The sequence below is a fragment of the Drosophila subpulchrella genome, chromosome X (genome assembly GCF_014743375.2).
Source record: "Drosophila subpulchrella strain 33 F10 #4 breed RU33 chromosome X, RU_Dsub_v1.1 Primary Assembly, whole genome shotgun sequence".
NCBI lineage: Eukaryota > Metazoa > Arthropoda > Insecta > Diptera > Drosophilidae > Drosophila > Drosophila subpulchrella.
This window is the reverse complement of record NC_050613.1, coordinates 8,764,679-8,785,462: the sequence shown is the minus strand read 5'-3', so window position 1 is coordinate 8,785,462 and position 20,784 is coordinate 8,764,679. Positions and strand designations below refer to the sequence as shown.

Genomic DNA, 20,784 nt, shown 5'->3' with positions numbered 1-20,784 from the left:
CTAGAGACTAAGTACGTGACTCCGATTGGAATTCGGACTAGATGGGATGGGATAAGTACGAGTAGAATCAAAAGTGGTGTAGGTACATAAGACGATGATAATTCTAGCTTTAAGTTCGATCGGTTTCTACAATACAGGGCAGGCAAAAAGACTCGACTGAATGTCGATTGAAGCTAGTTAAGCGAATTTCGTAGTTGGTTATGTTTGGATGAGCCAATTGTTTTTAGAGTGAGCCGAGCGGACGATCAATAAAAGATGTGGATAGTAAGACAAAAATAGAGAGAGAGACAGAGAGAGAGAAAGAGCGAGCGAGCGAGCGAGAGCGAAAAAGAGAGCGAGCAAGACGCAACTTGTGTAAGAGTATAAATAACGATACGGATAAGTATAAGAATAACGGTTAACGATAGCTAAGATTAACTCTAGTACTTGGAGTGTGTTTTTTGTGTTCGACTGATCGGTGAGAGAGAGTTTTGAGAGTAAGTAATTGGGTAAGTAGCATCTAATCAGTCAATCAATTACGGTTTATGGTTTATGTCTTACAGATTACGGATTACGGATGCAACAAATTAAATTAACTGCTGCACTGATGCAGATAGATAATCATGGTATGAGTCCATCAATCCAAATAGTTAACTGTGTAAAGCTACGTTTTAATTTCTCTAGATACACAATTCGGATCGGTTGCTGTTAGTTTGAACGAAATGAGTCGCCAGTATTAGTTATGATGAGATTTGGCGCATTTAGCAGGATTGATATACGATTTACGATATGCTGATACTGATACTGATATTGATACTGATACTGATTGATGAAGTTGTTTGTTTGTTGGTTTTTTGTTGTGGTAATTGGTTTTTATTTGATTTTGGTTTTGGTAAAGGGTTGTTACGAGTATGTATGGAAAGTACGTACCCTCATGCCCTGCATACGGGACATGGCACGTAGTGGTCTCAGTGCTCTTAACGTTCGCATAGTCTTGAAGGCTTGAATACCACCAGCTCCAACAAGTGAAGCAACGAAGTTGATAAGCGATACCTAGTTTCGATATAGTTCGAATAGTGCCAAGTTTAACATATTTAGTTGCATACAGAGATCTTTGTAAATAAAGCAAAAGTGTATTCATTCTTTTCGGTGTGAATTGTTTTTGGTTCTTTGTTCGGTTTGGTATCAGGTTTAAGGTTCTTGGTATTTTGGTTTTAGTTCTGTCTGTCTAACAAAAATAAGCTTTAAAGAGTTTAATCCGCGCCGTAGTTGTTGTTGTTGCAGCTGCTGCTCGACAAAAAGGGGCATGGAAATGGGGCGGGGCGGGTCGTGGCGGGGCCCTATGGGTTCGAAGAACTTACTTGCATATTACCAATGCGCTGTTCTGACTTAGACAAAACAAGTTCTTAATCAATAGCCTAGGGTAGTACGATAGTTGATAAGTTATATAGTTTGTACGAGTATATATAGATAGATATAGGTCTTCTGGCAAATACATATATGGTAACACTTATAGACGTAGACACATACACACAAAAAAGGTTAACACATATGCATATAAAGTACGTATATGTAGATTACTGTGGGTTCGGTTTATTTCGATTGGTTTTTGGGTTGGTTCGATGTGTATTTGGAAGTAGTTTCGGTTCAATCCAAGGCTAGGGATACGATTACTGATCCGGATGAGAGAGAGAGAAAGAGAGACGAGAGTTTTGTGTGTGTTGTTTGGGACGAATACGGAGTACTGAAATCGGGTAGGTCCTTTTCGATATTTAGCACATTTGGGAAGGACGAAACATCCACAGAGAGAGAGAGATGGCTTTGGGATCTAAGCTAGCTTTGTCTAAATCGATAGTTTCCTACAACGATCATTTGCACCACCAGCCGCACCACACTCCACAATGGACGAATTCGGCATGCATACGCCGTGGACAAAACGAGACGAAAGATTGAATAGATGGATGTTCCGTGATTCGGCAGATTCTTCTAATATTTACAGACTTTACTTCGTGGCGTTGGGAGGGGGATCGGATGTTGGTCGGGGCGTATGCAGGGACCTCGATGGGTCCATTGTGCAGTCGTGCGACCTCATCACTAGGTTCTCATTGAAAATGGCTTTCGGCTTTTGGTTTTCTGTCTTGATCTGTCTCTATGTTGACACATTTTTGCTCAAACTTTGCTGCCGGACTCGATTGGGTATTGTGGATCCCAGTTTTCACTGGACTGACTGTATTTTGGGGGTTGGGTGGGGTCTAGCCCCCGATAAGAGCTCAGTTAAGTTAGCCCAGACCAAGCGACATCATTTGGTGTGAGACGGGACGCGACTAGAGCGTCGTTTGTTGTAAGTAAAACACTGCCACCACTGCGTATGAGCGATTTGTCGAATGCTCGACTTCTGGTTGTTCTGATTGTACTGATTTGTGGTTGAATATACAGTATATATACATATACGAGTAAACGATATCGATATCTATACACTAACGACTGAGCGTCGCGAAGTTCTTGGATATTATACTGTTTTACTTCTTGTTTGTACAATTCAGTGCAGTTGTGGCCCTTTTGCGCAGTACGCTTGCAACAATTATGGGGATATACATTAAGTATGTACATACCACCTGTTCATATACAGATGAATATAGTTTGGTGCCGCTAAGTTGGGGGTCGTGGCGAGGGAAGGGGTCCAGTTCCTGTTCATATTCTTTGTGTTCATGTGGACGTGGCTTCGGAGATGGGGTATCTAGGACTACCTGTCTAAGACAATCAAAATGATCTAGTGGTTCGGACTTGTACATGGGTGGATATCTGGGGGTTCAGGGGGTTAAGGGCTGGGTATCTCTACCAATAGCTAAGCTATTGCTAGTTATTGAACCAAACTACTAATACACAAGTAATAATACTCTTTATATATCCGTATAACAGCTACGTCGGCTGGCCAATTGTATTGCATGTATTGTTCTTAGTTATAATTAATGATATTACAAATACGTACGAGTATATAGTACAATTTAAAAGCTATGACTGACCTAGGTATGTCTCGATCAATGGTCCTAAAATACTTGAATATACTATATAAATATGATTACGCTCATGTTATATTAATTACGCAACTAAGCTGAAGCACGCGACGGCAGCAATGAAATACAATGCCTACAAAGCTTCTTGAATATATTGTTATTGTATTAGAGCTGATTGGTTTAAATACTTTACTTTAACTTTACATTACATTTAGGCAACAGTATGAGTAGATAGGGACATTGATATAGATATATATATTTATAAGGTTGATAGGGACATACATACATATGTAGGAGTAAATACATCAACATTAACAGGCAGCAGAAAATTTACAGAACTGGCCGGTATAACACTTAGCATGGCGCTGCCCTCGGCGCAATGTGAGCGATTCGGCTTGGATGGATAGTAGCGTATAACACACACATATTGAGCGAAAGAAAACCACGTACACCCATAGATACACACGCACATGAATGGCTTAAATATCAATATATGATTAGAACACAACAATTTAAAAGACGGTGATTAATAACATTGCTCGGATATGTGTTTTGTGTGTGTATAACAGTTTTCGGTAGGGAATTAAGCGCTTTGCCAACGAATTTTGCGATTGCTGTTGGTCCTTCAAATCTTTACATAGGTGGTCGTAGACGGTGTATAATAAGACTTGTGAAAAATACAATCTCATTTAAGCCGCTGCACCGTATACAACCAGCTGAAGAATGCAGTATAACACTTTTTTTTATAGCATTGGAGTTTAAAGAGCTTCAAAGGAGAAGTTAGTTTGTTAGTGAAGCCACAACATTTAACGGATTTATAGTTATCGCATAGTATTATTAAGTTACTTGGTACACATACACACACACACTCACTCGCACACACACACACATAAAGACAACAGAGAATGCGAATGAGGGAAAGCTACACAGAGAGAAACATAGATAGAAGGTTTGACTGCGATCGAGGAGAAAGATCGAAAGAGAGAGCGAGAAAGACACAGACAGAGATGGAAATAAAGACAGAGAGAGATAGAGAGAGAGGCTGTGGTGGACGCTACTTACTTTCATGCCCTCCCAGCGCGAAACGGCCCGCAGAGGTCGCAGGGCGCGCAGAGTTCGCATCGAGCGAAAGGCGGGCACATCGTCGGCCCCGGACCAGACCGCGGCCAAATTAATTAGCGACAGCTAGATGGGCGATTTAGATTGGCGGGTAACTCAAAACGAAACTCAAAGTTGGATAAGCTAAGTATGTCTATAGGGATGGTCTATGGTCTATGGTCTAGGCACTTATCGTTCTAAGCTATGGTGAATAACTAATCTAACCTATGGTTATTAAACAAATTTTTTACTCTTTACTGTTTACTATTCATTGGCTCATTGGTTTATCATACAAAGGTTCTCAATATACAGTTTAGATACAGAGTCGGGGAGAGCTGGTTTCTCAAGAAGACTGTCGCACTGTCCTAAGCAGCACACAGTGAAAGGGGGTTGGCTGGGATAGGGCATAACTGAAAAGTCTTAAATTGTCTTCGAGTAATTTCAATTCAATTCATTTCGGTCCAGGTTCAGTCTTGAGATAGGTTTGTGGTTTAGGTTGAGTTTTTCACGTTCAGATAAGTTCGGCAAACAAAATAGAGAGGTCCGAAAGCAGAATGGGGAGCGATCTACTTGGGTAACCGGTTGACTTACCATGACAATCACGAAATCGAGCCAACACCACGCGTTGGTGAAGTACACTTTGAAGCCGAGCGCCAACCACTTGATTAACATTTCCAAGAAGAATATAACCGTAAATATTCTGTCCATATAGTATAAAATATCCTGCAGTATGGGTCTTTGTGGCAGATGTACATCTTCTAATGCCTGTTCCGGTTCGAAGAAGGATTGCGGTTTCGTTGATTCGTTGTTTAGTTGTTTCGTTGGTGTTGCGTATTCATAGAAGAAACACATGGACATTTACATTGACGTTATAGAGTGGTTAGGAGAGTATGAGGTAACATTAGACGGGTACGAGTATAACAATTATCTAGAAGCAGTATAAGAAGCTATATAACATTAATGAATATTAAAATGGTAGTAAAAGCATTGCTGTACTGCTGTACAACAGTCGGCTTCTCCTTCTTTTTTTTCTGATCTTCTTCTTGGGCGGACAAATTAAAGTCAAACGCAATTAAAGAAAAATTTTCAAAGAAATTGAAGACAAAATTCTTGAAATGATACGCACAAAGCGTCTACGTCTAGTTCTCTATCGAATGTCTAAGTAAACATCTAGGGCTAACGCTAATCGATCTACTAGAAAGTCAAGCAGAGATGCCTGACTCAAGTTTGCGAGCTTACGCGGAGACACAAGCCGTTTGACAGGAATGTGCCTAGGCATAAGAGGCAAACCTATTTAAGCTACTTGGAAATCATATTCTCTCGTTTCAACATACTGGGGTATAATATTGAATTTTCAAGGTGGTTAAGGTCGATGGGAAGGCTTGAGGAGCTTTGTATCTAAACGCAAAGCAAGCATTGCCATCGGCTTGGGTTAATCGAAATAAAACTCTGATCCAATCGGAGAATGTCTACGCTAAGCTATGCTATACTGGGTAGAGTCTGGGATCGAACTGAAAAGTGGGTCGGGTGGGGGTTGAATGAAGCAATCAACTTTGGTAAAGTTTAAGCATGGCTTGATAACTACATTTTCAATTCTTTTGCTTATTTTGAATGGTTGATTTTGTTCGATTTTTGAATTAAATTGATTAATTTAGTGATCTGTTGCAAGCTACGATTTGCGTTTTTAGCACGTAAAAAAGCAAATGACACAAATTTGCAACAATCTAAATGGCAAACAATAGTCTCGAGTCTGGTTTAGAGTCTTTTGAATTATAGTTTTTAAGTTTTTTTTTTTTTTTTTTTTTTGATAAATTTAATTTAATTTAATTTTGTAGTTGACTTACCAAAGCTAAGCTACTCATTAAAATCATAGTGATAACAGCTGTTTCAAAATATTTATTTTCAATTAATTGAAAAGTTTTCAGTCGTAAATTGCCCCATCCTTGCCAGAACGGCGAGTCATCGTCACCGGCTAAGATCGGAAATTTCTTATAGTACGAATCGGGGCAGCAATCAGCTGGATATTCATCGAGTATATCCTCGTCGTGTGCATGAATAATGATATCACCGTCGAGCGGGCCCTCCTCGCATTCGCCCTCCTCGTCCAGTTCCTCGTCGAGACCTAAATCCTCCTTGCTGGCGTCGCGCTTCTCCTCGCCCTCCATCGTCTCGGCGCTGCCCTTGTGGCTCTCGTCCTTGAATGGTCGATTCTTATGGCTACCATATGAGTTAATGCTGGCAGTGTCGTCGTCCTGTAAGGACAAACCTCTATGGTTTAGCTCGTGTTCCAGTCTATTGTCTTGGTGGTTAATTGAGTTGCCAATCATCTGTATAGTTATAGTTATAGTTATACATATATATATTTATATTTATATATATCGGTATATATTTTTTTGTTTTTTTTTTTGTTTTTGATTTTGTTTTTAGCAAGATTTCAGTTCATGTGTTTCAGTTTTTGTTTTTCAGTTGGTTGGGTTCAGTTGGTTGGTTTGGTTGGTTGAGTTTTTATCATTTTTGTTTTGGTAAATTCGGTATTTTTTTTTTTCATTGGTTGGGTGGTGGAATACACACACATAACAGTACACATATAGACAGTTATATGTTATAAGAAAAAAAGTGACAATTTAATGAACGAAAAAGAGAAACGAACAAATTATGTAAATCAATTTCTTGTCGTTACGAAAATATTCTATATAATAACAAAGTATTTAAGAGGAGTAGTAGCGGTAGTAGTTGTAGTTATACATATAGTATGGAGGGTGTGGAATCGGGTTTGGGATATCACAAATCAATACATACGAGAATGTATCGGGAACTTGAGCTCGACTATCAAAATGGCAGCCAAACTCAAGCTCCAGGTTCAGGTTAAAGTTCAAGTTTCAATTCGATTGCTTGCGATCCGCATTGGAATGGATTGTATTTACCGTTGCGTTATTTAGATATTTGGATTTCTTCGGCTTGTTGTTCTTCATGTCGCCGTGTATCGTGAACTCCATGCCATCCCCGATGGCCACCTCCAGTTGCGTCTGCTCCTTGATTCCCTTCTTGATCAGGCCATCGGCGAGGATCTCGTCGTGCCCCAGCTCCAGTTCGTTGTCACCATGCTCTGCAGATATACAACGACAAACGCCTTTGCCTTTCGTATCCCATATTCGATCGTAATAGGTTTATAGATAGTGTTTACATAATCGGTTCGATATATACATATGTAACGTAACAGAGGTATGGCATATATATATATTGAGTTGTACGGATGGGCAATGACGATTGTTGATCGGTTATCGATTGTTGGGAAATCATAAAGAGCGAAACGAATTCATAATTCATACAAGCAGTTGCCGTTCGCATTAAAGTTGTTGTTGTTGTTGGTTGTTTGTCGATCGTTTTGGTTGATTTGATTTTGATTTTTTTTTTTTCAGAAAATTTGATTTGAATTGATTTGAGTCGATTTGGGATGAGTCGAGATTCGATTTGGTTTAAGCGTTGTTCGTTACGTCGGCCAATGCGATAAGATTTAAGTTTGGGTTTGTTTTTGAATTTTTGATTTTTTGTTTTGGAAATCATGACAAGTTATTATAAATGAAAAGAATGAAGATAGATATTACGGTTAATTCTTATTATTGGGATCAAATCGATAAGGACACACAAAAGGAACACAAAACACATTTAATCAGCGTATACGCGGTTCGTTTGGTGGTTCGTGGTGGTGTCAGTGGTTCATATTGAATGGATCTTGTTTCGTATTTCGTGTCGTGTGGCTGGTTGGTAAGTTGGTTGGGTGGATGTTAGTGTCTGGGAGGGAACGGAGGAGGTGGAACGCTCACAACACAACAGCGAACAACACAAATCGCAAAATGATCAATGAACTCAATAAACTAGTGAGCAAAACGTAACTAAGGCGTTTCCACTAGTCAGCATCAATGGGCAAGCAGTGTACACTGCTTGACGCATCACTGTAGAGAACTGAACTAAAGTGTTTCCACTAGTCGGCATCAGTGGTCGGGCTCAGCGTTTCCACTGCTCTCGCATCACTGATACCGAGAAATGAACGTAACTGATCGATTAATTGAATAAGCTGGTGAGCCGTAATTAACCAAAGTGTTTCCACTAGCTGGCATCAGTTGGAACAAGCCGCTTCCACTTTCACTTCTGAACTGATCCGCAGCTAGTGGATGAAACTTAAGGTGACGGATGATTCGAGTTGCTAAGGTTTAAACGAAAATCCATACATATTACTAGTACACAGACAGTAAATCGAACAAATAAAAAATTTAGTAACGAGAGTAAGAAAAGTTCATAACACTATGAAGGATCAAATCCACTGTTTTACTTTCAATTTATATAATTCCATATTACAATGTGAATCTAATACTGTTTTCGCATATTTTTTTTTCGATTCGATAATGACAGCTAGACACATAATTCAATTTGCCATTTGGGAATTTATTTTGAAATCAATCTCTTTTCTTTCGGCACAGCCAATCAATCTCCGCTGCGAGTCTAGCGAGGAATATTGAAAATGCAAATGTACAAGGATGTGGGGGAGTGGTTGTTGTGAAACCAAAACCATTAACCTAAATCCGAAATCAAAAGGTGAGGTAAAACAAGGCTTACTAACTTTAAGCTAGATTCAAAGAACTCAACCAAATTTATAAATATTCAATTGCTAACAGCATTGACGACGAGGATCAAACTAGTTTATAAAATGTTTAGAAACTTTAATAATACATATGTATCTAAGGAAAATACGTATACGAGTACAATACTTGGTTTTTGGTTTTACTGATATTGTTACTTTTTTTCGGTTCAGCTAAATACAGACTATCTAAATAATGCTAAGATTATGACGGATACGGTTACGGTTACGGTTACGATTTGTTTTAGTTGTTTGTTGGGTATGATGTGATCGGAAATGACACGGCACGGCACAGTTTCCTCAGCGCGACTCAATCGCTGGCTGGCCGGATTGGTCAGAGTCGGAGGAGGTTTGAGGTCAGAGGTCAGAGGATCAGTGACCGGCTGAAGAACAACAACACTTAGGTTCAAATCGAACGGGAACCGATACGAATAAACCAAAGAAATGGAAGCAATCGCAATCTCTCGATCGACATGAATACCAAGATGAGACTTTTGGCTTTATAGATACATGTTCTGGTGAGTGGTTAGAATGGCTGAGGCTGAGGTCGAGGTTTAAGGTTAAAGGTTACAGGTCTAGGTCTAGGGGGGAGAGTTATACTTGAAACTAACTAAAGAGAATTTGCAAATTGTCAGCTAAGAACGAATTTTTAGTTTGGGGATTTTTCTTTTTAATTGTTTACAGAATGCGAATTGGGTTCGATTTTTGTATTCGATTTAGTTACTGATATTGGTTTCAGATCGATTACGCAATTCAATTACTGGCCAATAGTGAGTTGAAGTTAACGTTAACGGTATACGCAATTATATCGTTGGCAATATACGAGTATTACGAGTATCATATAATTAAAAGTAGTTTAGTAATTGAAAAACAAGTGGATAAAAACCTTCGCTCCAAATCCAACTGATCTGGTTGGTCCTCTCACCTGATGGTTGATCACTTATTTGATTTGTCAATTTGTTACGTATTAACTTGAAACAATCAGCAACATTACGCTTAACCCAACTTTTAAATCGGCCAATTCGATTAAAGGCCTCGGCTATTTTATTCGTATCGTTATCGGCAGTCGGCGCTGATAAGCTAGATGAGCCAAAATTGGACAAAAGCAAGGCTAAGAAAAGGTTAAGTACCTGCAACGAAAGGTCGTCCATTAGTCATTAGAAAGATATATGGTTTTTCTAAACGATGCAGCAGCGGGTGTATGGTATTCCACTTTTGCAGCTGCATCGTTTATAACTAGATGCAGATATCGATTATTTCGATTACTCACCACAAGATTGCCGATGACAACGGTGGCCAAGAAGAAGGGAATGCACGAGACATCGCCCACGTACATGCAGTCCCACATGGACTCGATCCATTCTCCACAGAGCACCCGGAACACGATCATGAAGCTGTGCATAAAGTCGGTGAAGTTCCAGCGGGGCAGGTCGCCATCCGGGAAGCGGTCCTTGTGATCTGACGAAGGAGTAGTAAAATCGTTATTGTCGCTCCTGATCCTCTTCGTATTATTTCATTTATTTTCTCGGGGGTATTTGGACATTGTTTCAATAGGTGTTATTTTTCTTTTTTTGGTTCGGTGTCAAGCCACATACAAAAGCGTGTGCAAAAAGTGTTCAGCGCAGCGGGCACTCACAAAAAACGGTGAGGTTATAAGGTAAAATGCCAGAAAAATCGTACACAGAAAACTCAAAAAGAAAACAGAATACCGAAAATGGTGGCACAAAGTATCGCACGTCTCATCACCATCAACGTCATGATTTGTTTTTCAGGCTAGAGCTACGAAAGTGTGTAGCTAGGTTGCGGTTGCGTTCGCATATACATAATACTTAGGAAGGAAAAAATCAAATAGACGAGCTTGGAGTAAATTAGCTAGGAGAAAAGATGGTTATCGCCATCGCCATCACTGGCTGGCCAGTACTTACGGAGGACACGGGCACTTGGAACTCTCTGGATCTAATGGAACTCAAGCTCCAAGTAAATCATAAAGCCATTCTTATAGTCGCTGGGGATCGACTATTGAGTGGGATAGCATTTTTATTCGGACCGGACTGATGAGTTAAGCAGACCGCAAAAACTAACAATAACTCATTGGTGTATAATAAATGATAAGGTAGCATGGTACGATGGATTTGCAGATATTATCCTAGCAGAAATCCAAATAGATGGAAGATTTTTATGATTCTCATTCTATTTGAATTCCTTTTATGTGTTAGACTGAGCTTGGTGAACACAAACAACGCAGTACATACAGACAGGTGAGGCTAAATATATCGGGGATACGGTGATTCCCATGACACATAGACGATAACGAGTACGAATATTGAACATAAAAGGCCGAAACAGAAACACACATAACACACACATCACATCGAATAAAGACTTGTATGAGAGTTGGGGATGCTCTTGATCTTGATCACTTACCATGATAATTCTTTCCGAACAGTTGCATTCCCATCACCGCAAAGATGAAGATGATAATGCAAAGTACAAATGTCAGATTACCCAAAGCGCCCATGGTGCGTCCCATAATCGAAATGAGTAAATTAAGTGTTGGCCAAGACTTGGCCAATTTAAATACACGCAGCTGCAGTTTGCGAATTCGATTTGATTTGATTTGGTTTTTTTTTTTTGGGGATCATTCATAGTTCAATTGACAATTGGTGTATGGGAAGTTCGATTCGATTTGATTCGATTGGTTAATCGAGCATGTTGATTATTTGGTTAGGATTCGGTTCGATTTGATTCGATTCGATTTTATTTGATTTGGTTTGAAAGCCGGGCAAAGCATTAGGAAAATATAGTGGAAAAAATTGTATTTAGGTTATATAGAATTATTCCAAAAAACAATCGATTTAAAAATTAATGTAAAATATCATTTAATGTCTCCGATGGTTCGTGCACAGCCATTTTTAGCTGCAATCATCATTTCTGTGCACGATGGAACCCCATACATAAGTAATTGCTATATATACAGGTTTTATCATTCTTACTTAGGCTTAGGCTATGCCTAATGGGGTTTTTCCGGGCCTATAAAAGGTGTCTTTTAGGTTATAACATAACATTCGCTTAAAATGCGTTAAGAATCTCTCTAGACAAAAGGACATAGTCCGGGCAAGATTTTCCGCAATAATTTGTTTTTATTAGGCAGCAAAAGCAGAATCTTAAGAAATAGACTAAAATCAAACCAAAGTGTGGTAAACTTAAGATAAACCGTGCCCAAAGCGTGGCTCTCTAAACGAGTTCTCGAATTAGGCGAATTCTTGGTCTTACGTAGGTGTATTTTCAAGACTATAGCTAAGAAGTAATATGTATTTAGTATGTAGAGTCAAAAAACGTATGTAAGTTGAAAAAGTTGGAGGCAAAAAGGTTGAGAAAGGTTGCACTAAGAAAATAGTTTCATTGCACGCTAGAACTTTGCTTTGAATTCGAGGAATTGGGAAGGAACAGGAGCATCGGAGGCTGGGAGTTCTGGGTGTGGCGTACGCCTTCTCCTAAAGTACCTGTGTAGTTCTTGCCAAACAGCTGCATGCCCATGACCGCGAATATGAAGATAATAATGCACAGGACGAAGGTCAGATTGCCCAGGGCGCCGACAGTGCGGCCCATAATCGATATGAGCAAATTCAGCGTCGGCCAGGACTTGGCCAGCTTGAAAACACGCAGCTGCAAATTGGCAGGGCAAAGGAAAGGAAAGGGGTTTATATAAACGAGCACGAGTACGAGTTTGAGTTAATCACGATTGCTGCGGTAGCACGAGGATCGCGTAAGAACACGTTATTTAGAACCTGCTGGGGTTAGAGATTAGAGTCGCAAGATCTTAGAACTAACTTAGGACTAGGCTAGTGATGAAGTTTGTTTCAGTCCCTTTCGAAACGAAAGGGAGGCTTACCAATCGAAACGAACGCAAGACGGACAGGCCTTGGACACCCTCGAGACCCAGCTCCAATAGGGATAGCGCCACGATGATGAAGTCGAAGATGTTCCAGCCCTCCTGGAAATAGTACTTGGGGCTCATGGCCATTAGTTTCATGGTGGCCTCAATGGCAAATGTAGCCGTGAAGAACTGTATAGGATAGATATAGAGAATATATATAGAGTTTGTGATAGTCAAGGTTATAACACCCACATAGTTGCCACTCTTGAGCACGCGTTCCATCTCCTTGTTCATATCGTGGTGATCCATCGCCATGAACATTGTGTTGACCACAATGCACAGCGTAATGAAGAGCTCGACGAAGGGATCAAAGACTATGAGCGAGACCCACTCCTGAAATTTCAACCAAACCCAGCAACAGTCCCACACACAAAACACATCGATGCCTTTTAGGATCACTTCGAGTGCCTTGTCTTTGAACGTTGGCCCGTCCTCGTCATCGTCCTCTGTTGGAAAATAGTAAACGGAGACTGAACCATACAAAAATTTGTTATTAGTGGTGATTTGACCAACTTTGACTCAGCCAGATTGCTTTTACTTTAGTTAGATTTACAATCGTTTTCATTTCATTTAATTTCTTGTTTTGGTTTGCTGTTTTTTTTTTTTTGGTTATCTTGTTGAAGCTCATTGCATTGGATATTATTCGTTAAGCGGTTCAAACGGTTCAAAGTTTGTGTCTTGTGTGAGAGAGGCTTTGGCTTTGAGATACTGATTGGCAATTCTTGCTTTGCACATTGCACATTACGAAAACAAAAGTTTGTAGGTAGGATTGCATTGTTAATTCAAATTTTAAGGTACCATAAAGTGTAACTCAACTGAACTACTTGGCGGGAACTGATTGATGTCCTCGCGTAAAGCTGACAAGGTATCGATAGAGAAACTAAGATTTACTATGTACCAACCATCCCACTGTCCACCATACTACACTTAATAAATCTCTAAAACATAATACCTGTTCAAACCTTACACCCAACAAAAAGGATCAGTTATGGTTTTCATTATAAAAATTATGTCATTGTTCTTGAATTGAGAACATTGTTCTTGAATTGAGAACATTGTTCTAGAATTGAGAACATTGTTCTTGAATTGAGATCATTCGTTCTTGAAAACCGTGTAAGTACATTTTGGTATCAATATAAGAACAAAATGGTGAGAAGAGAAAAGTTAAATTGAGTTTATTTAACAACTTTTTGATAAGTATACACTAAGGACTGAACTAATAGTTTATTTGTACATACAATGTACTTAAATACCGCCAATTAAACTTGATTCGAGCAAAATAAAAACATTTTCAACTTAAAAATGTCGTTCTATTTTTAAGACCATTTTCAACTCAGATGAGAACGTCAGAATTTTCTCTGTGTAGGATTAAGTATTGATTTTAAGTATACAGACATCAAATATTACGATTACTTGTTTTTAAGGGGTAAATCCAAAAATATTGCTATTCTATGAATGTTGTTTTTGAACTTTTGCCAGCTTTACGGCAAGAATATCTCCACTTCGGTACCCGAAGATTCAACCGTCAATTTGGTATTCAGCTACTTAATCCTGGAATTTCTCTACTAAAAGCTGAATGTCTATATGCGACTAATTCTGATTACTAACTACTCTATAACTTTGGTTTCTCCGTTCGTCGGAAACAAATCGGACACTCTGAAAAGACGCCAATGATACTACTCGAATTATATTCCAATACAATAGTTGCTCGACGCTTCAATTACCAGTTAAATTAGTTCTAAGCATATAATATATATTTTTCATAATCATGGAAATCATTAGATAACAGTGAATGTGATTGGTCTAAATAATGTTCTACGAACTGTTCAACAAAAGCATGCTCTAGTATTAACAAATAAACTATTCTTTTTTTTTTAGGCCAAAATGCAAAATAACTACGAAATATGACAAAAATTACTTATAAAAAACGAAATCATCTAGTATTTTGGGCAGGAATTTGTCTAAAATATTAGAAATATACAGGTAACTAGTTAAGGCATGCACTAAAAAAAAAGGTAACGAAAGGTAATACATAAAGGCATTGTAACCAACATAGGAAGAAAACCGAATCTCGCGAATTGCTTGCTTTTTTGATTGGTATTTTCGAAACTTTCTTTCGAAACGTATGTGTCAAGTTGAGCCTCTCTAAGGAGCAGCCTTCGTGACGTCACAGCTGGCTGGAAAGTGTGAGTAGGAGTTTTCGTCACCTCTCCGGCTGCTCAGTGTGTGAGTGTGTGTATGTTTGAGGTGTTTCTGTGTGGGTGGCAGCATCAGCAGCGTGCAAAATGCGAAAGCTTAAAGTTCAAGAGAGAGAGAGAGTTGAGAAAGGCTATAAGAAAGTCCTTGCTCTCCCGCTATACGCTCGTGTAAGTGTGTTTGTGGGGAAACAACTCTAATCATATACGTGTGGCTGTTTGGCTGTGTGTGTGTGGCTAGCGGGCAGCTCTTTTTTAACGGACTTTTGCTTTTGCTTGTTTTTAAACATTTGTTGTATAGGTTTTGGCATTTTGTTTTGTTTTTTTGTTTGTTCGCTTTCTTCTGTTAGCATCAACGGCATTAAATAAAATGGACGAGTCAAAGAAGTCATTCATTGGAGTATATATATATAAATGGAGTTATATGCATAGGTATATATATATATGTTAGCTTGATTATGTTTTGTTTTTGTTTTTCTTCAGTTCAGAGCAGAGGAATCGAAAAGAGGAATCAAAAATATTTATATATATATATATGTATGCACAAGAGATTAGAGATAGAATGCAGAACAGAACACAAAGGAAAATGCAAATGGGTGAAATTCGTATACAAAAAAAAAAGGCACACGCAACGCGATTGGGTTAAATTGGTTGTCAATTGTCGGTAATCAGTGATTAACTATCAATCGACAAATGCACGGGATGCACAGGATGCAGGCCGCATGCGAGCTCTAGGAGCGGGACACGTGGTCACTCGTTTCAGCCATCAATCAATCAATCAATCAAACAGTCGATGGACTCAGACAGGCCGGGTCACAAAACGCATGCGAACCGATAAAATCAAAACAAGACCCCATTTAAAATGCAAAATGAAATGCATAAACCATGAGGGGAAATTAAATTAAATCGTTGTCGTGACAGCCAAATTGGCCAGGTCAATGAAACTGTCAATCCATTGGATTTTTTTATATTTGGACAAGAAATCTGGGCTGGAGATGATCTTAAGCTATTATGCTGGTTTTGTAAAGCCAAAAATGTAAATTATTTAAAAGAGGAGATTGTCGGGGAAAATCGACTGGCAATTTTTATTTCCCGCGCTCTCACAAGGCTGTTTACAGTATTGTATTTACATGATAACGAACGAAACAGGAAACGGAAACCAAATGGAACAATGCACATGTAAGGGTTAACACAAAAGAGACGACGATCGATATCGATTGGGATGCAATAATGTACAGAATGAACGGAATGGAGATTAATCGATAGTAAACAGTTACAGCTATCGGCAGGCATATATGAATTCACTTACCACCGCGATCGCTTGCCCGACTGTGCCGACCAGCGGCCTGTTCGATGATGTCATTCAGGACCATCACATCTGAAAGGAAACAAGGAGGATGATGTGTTATCGAAATTATCGAACAAATTGTAAAAAGTATCAAACAAAACATTTTAAGAGGTAATAAACACACACTAGGAAACTGATATCTGAAATCTGAGGCTTAATTGATTAAATGTAGACCGATATATAAAATAATCGAAAATGTTATACCTTTCATGTCGACCACCGTTTGTGTCTGGACGGGCTCGATAAAAGGATTGTCATGATGTTTAATCTTGCCAGCTTCGTCCGTGCACTCCAGACCGATTTCCTGTAATTATCGATAAAATCGATCATTTAGTCGATGACAAAACAATCAATGGACCGTAGGGGCTTACGTAGTCGCGATGCTCGAGCTTGTGGTTGGTGTCCAGGCAGGTGGTGCCGCCATTGGTGGCGCCCACTGATTGATTGCGTGTGTTGCGGTTGCGCAATTTGCTCTCCTTGGTCATTGTGCTGACGCCCATGACGGCCATGCCGCCGAGTAGATCGCCATGTGAGGTATACGATATTCGGGACTGATGCGAGGTATACGATGAGTGCCGAGAGCCTGGAAGCGAAATGGATTGTTTTGAGGTGGTATTAAGGAAAGGGAAAGGAAAACCTTACCTAGATTGCCATAGTACACGGGCACTATGATAGCCCCATTCTCCTCGGACATCGGGGTGACGGCATTCGAGTCGTCGGCATAGGGCAAGTGCTGCTGGGCGTCCTGATATGTTGACAATACCAACGGCTTGCGATCGCTACCGGGTATACCAAAGCGGCCACGTCCGTTCCGTATCGTGTACTGGTCATAGTTACAGGGTTAGGATTGGTTAGTTCATCGGCTTAAACACACTGGCATCCACAGGCTCACTCGCGCACACACACACGCACCACTCGCGCATTCAGTGAAGCCACACAGCATGTATATTATATATATATTTTGATATATAGTCGTAATAAGTCATTACAAAGTAGTAATACAGTAGAGGGCAGTAGTAGGAGTAGGTATTAGGTGGTATTTGGCGAGAGTGGTGATAGTTATGACGCGGGGCATTATTTCGGCCTATAGGTCTGTTTTTCTAATAGAAAGACTCGTTATCGATGGGATTGAAATGAGCAATTATAGGCAACAATAATAAATGAAGAGCGGACGAATAAATCAAATGAGCTTTCAACGAAATCAGTTCAGGTAGTATCAAATGTATCTGAGCTGAATCCGGTTATTTGCAGTGCAAACTTCAGTATATATAGGAAACGGACCACAGACGGATTTTGGAATATAACTCAGTTATTAGTATACACGTTTCTCGTAGAGTAAAAGGGTATATTGTATTCGGGGAAAGTATGTAACAGTTAGAAGGAAGCGTCTCCGACCCCATAAAGTATATATATTCATGATAGGCATCACTAGCCGAGTCGATCTAACCATGTCCGTCTGTCTGTGACTTCGGAAACTTTAAGAACTAGACGATTGAGATTTCTGATTTAGATTCCTTGTCCTCCCAAGCAGCGCAAGTTTGCCACGCGAACATGCCACGCCCCCTCTGACGCCCACAAACCGCCCAAAACTGTGGCGCCCACAGATTTCATGTTAGAAACATAATATTAACTAAAAGACATTTGTCTCGTCAACTCCTATCGATTGACCTAAAAAAAGCTTTCCACGCCTTCTCTAACGCCCATAACGCTTAAGTCTGTCTGCCGTCCAGATAACCATACATTGAAATTGGCGATAGGTGGCGCTTTACAATCTCGCTATGACGTTTGCATATCCCCTGATAGTCGAGAAACTCGACTATAGCGTTCTTCCTTGATTTCTTTATTGTTGTATGTATTTTTTTTTCTACGAATACATAGACATTTTTACACAGATACTTACAATTAACAAATAAAAACTAATGAAAAAAAAGAAAGAAAAATAAGAAAAACAGAAGGCAAAACGATCATAAGAATGCACATTGAGACATGAAAGTGAAGGTGAACGTGATCATGGCCGTGATCGTGACAGTGAGTTGCGACTATGGCAGTGACCGTGAGATGAGTGACATCCGGACGAGAACTGTTCCCATCGAAGCCCACTGCTGAGATCAAGCTAACCAGAGTCTGGTGTACAGGTGTACAAAGGAACTGAGGACAGGCACACAGAGACAGACACACTTACAACCGAGTACAGTAAAGAGCAGTACAGTTAGTTAGACGACTATACGTTTTTAGATGGATATGCACGATAGTATATATGTATAACAGTATATATATAGGGATATGAGGATACAGCGATACACAAAACAAGGCCAAACAAGGAAACAATTATCGAAGATTAGAAAACCATAAAACATGTATACAGTAATAGACGATTAGGTGAGTATGACAAATGGTTATGTTATGGTAATGCTAAGGCGAAAGCTTATCGATATGGGGTGGTGCATATATGCACATATGAACTCTCAGATCTAAAGATGTTCGGGTATTACGGAGTATTACAGATGTTTCGGGTGCTACGCTAACTAGTCGCTTATATGGGAGATGATCCGAAGTCTTCGTTCAGTGTTGAATGGAAACCGTTTCGAAAACTATATGTTCTAAACGCTGTACGGTAGCAACTGCCTACAAGATACGGTTACTTGGCTAAGACTAGGACGGTGAATCTCAGATGGTCGACGGGTGTTGTGATTCGTGATGATCTATGGCCAATTCCATGGTTCAGGGATCGAGATCGATATCGCGTGGATATGATCGACTGGGACTGGCCGATGATGGATGGTTTTCATGTACGTGTGTAACGCAAATCCGTGGATGTGTATCTGTGTCAGTGGTCGGTGTATCTGTGTGAGGTGTCAGTGGGTGTGTGGTGTGTTCGAGTGTGTGTGTTGGGCGCTTACCTTGTGAGAACTACGTGATCCCCTGCGTATGTTAAACGGTGAACCAGGTAAGGATAAGGATGTCTAAGTTTTGTTTTTTTTCGGTTCGTTTTCATTTGTTGTACAAACAAAGTATAAATAGAAGAAGAAAAAGAAAAATGATTCAAATAAAATATATATATTCCTCGATTGCGGTTTTATTATCTATGGATAAATGTATATTTATATTTCGCACAATTTCTTTTCTTTTGTTTTGGCATAAATTATTCGGTTTGGTTGTCTACGATTTAAAGGAAAAGTTATTACTTGGAGCGTTTAGTGGTGAGAATACTTGTGTGTTTGTGTGTGTTTCTTGTGTCTCTGTTGTGTGTATACATATTGTGTCACTATGTTTGTAAGTATGTGTTCCTTTTAACATGATAAGATAGCAACTATTTTACATTTTGTAGTATTGTGAACGGTTGATTTGAGTTTTAAATTTGTGGTGTGATTTCGGTTCTACTTCAGCGTAGCGTTTGATTTAAAGGTTGATTAATTTAGCTAAATATTTAAGGGTCGGGGTTGGAGAACGAAAAAACTGAAACGTTCTTAACAGGATTATACTTATACGGTTCTTAGATCAAGAATTATCAATCAACAAAAGAGAAAATTTCAATGGAAAAGTACGGAAAAAGAACAGGTTTGAACGAACGTCGATTGGGATATCGGTCCCACTGGCGGAATGGCCGGCTCAATAACGGTAACGAAAATAATCGAAAATCAGAATCAAGTGTTAATCGGTAAGTTCTACAATCAACTCTAGGCAAATCTCTTCCAAACTTCGTACGGATGCATTTCTAGTTTCAAATCACAAATCTACTGCGCTTTCGATGTCTTTTCGTTGCATACTCAGCGGGCATGGCAGGGGGCGGCTAGCGGATCGAAAGTAAGGATATATAATATCTACACGGTATGTCTGGACGGTTTTACATAGATCTTGGCTCTGCTGCGGGTCCTAAACAGACTTTCTTTTTTTGAGGGGGTGTACGCGTGTTGTTTCTTGTCTGTGTGAGTTCGCTTGGTTGGTTTAACAGAGCGAGACAGAGAGAAAGTTGGAGAGAGAAAGAGTGTGTGTGTGGAAGAGAGAGAGAGAGAGGGAGCGAGAGAGCAACCTACCTGAGGCAACTGGGGACTTATCGGTATACGATCAACGGTCAATCCCAAATAGTTTCTGCTCTCATCGAAAACTATCTGAGGCTGCCCTGAGCAAAATTGATAGTTGGTTAGAACGAGCTAGCGAGCGAGCGAGAGCGAGATAGCGATAGCGAGTTATCAATCAGTATATCGGTTAGGTATATATCGTGTGAAAATGTGTTATTCTTAGTTATTCAAGGCAGTTCTTTGCTGTGTTAGTGGGTTTATGACTCAAACGGAAGAAGCCGAGACATTTTCAACATTCGAGAGTTTGCTGCTCAAAAAAGGGAACCGCATATAATCGGTTATTGGTTATCGGTAATCGGCTATCGCGGAAATCCTCCAATTGCGCGCATTTATGTGTGTGTATAGCTGTGCGGAAAAGCAAACGCTTGCCATATGCCAAAAAGTTCGTGTGTCGTGAGCGGTATCTATAGTTAGCTTAGCAAGAAAGAGAAAGATCGGTGTTTATCGCAATTGGTTATCGCTCGCCCGATAGATATTGTGATCGGTTCGATTCGTTTT

General features: G+C 39.7%; 1 protein-coding gene across 50 annotated transcripts in view; it reads right to left on the bottom strand.

Moving 5' to 3' along the window:
* Positions 1-20,784, bottom strand: part of LOC119556356 (sodium channel protein para) — a 71,895-nt gene that overhangs the window by 17,231 nt on the left and 33,880 nt on the right. For 4 of the 50 annotated variants that reach the window (XM_037868463.1, XM_037868480.1, XM_037868470.1 and 1 more), the window contains 14 exons: positions 19,108-19,170; positions 16,850-17,030; positions 16,579-16,790; positions 16,412-16,511; positions 16,169-16,237; positions 12,857-13,134; positions 12,620-12,793; positions 11,152-11,314; positions 9,998-10,185; positions 9,614-9,857; positions 7,016-7,197; positions 5,936-6,418; positions 4,683-4,856; positions 910-1,032 (listed from right to left, as the gene is read on the bottom strand). In XM_037868463.1, coding sequence (XP_037724391.1) covers positions 910-1,032; positions 4,683-4,856; positions 5,936-6,418; positions 7,016-7,197; positions 9,614-9,857; positions 9,998-10,185; positions 11,152-11,314; positions 12,620-12,793; positions 12,857-13,134; positions 16,169-16,237; positions 16,412-16,511; positions 16,579-16,790; positions 16,850-17,030; positions 19,108-19,170 — 2,634 coding nt within the window. Of the gene's footprint in view, positions 1-909; positions 1,033-4,682; positions 4,857-5,935; positions 6,419-7,015; positions 7,228-9,613; positions 9,858-9,997; positions 10,186-11,151; positions 11,315-12,230; positions 12,394-12,619; positions 12,794-12,856; positions 13,135-16,168; positions 16,238-16,411; positions 16,512-16,578; positions 16,791-16,849; positions 17,031-19,107; positions 19,171-20,784 lie in introns of all 50 variants that reach the window. The other 46 variants (XM_037868500.1, XM_037868492.1, XM_037868507.1 and 43 more) reach the window with 31 other exon arrangements.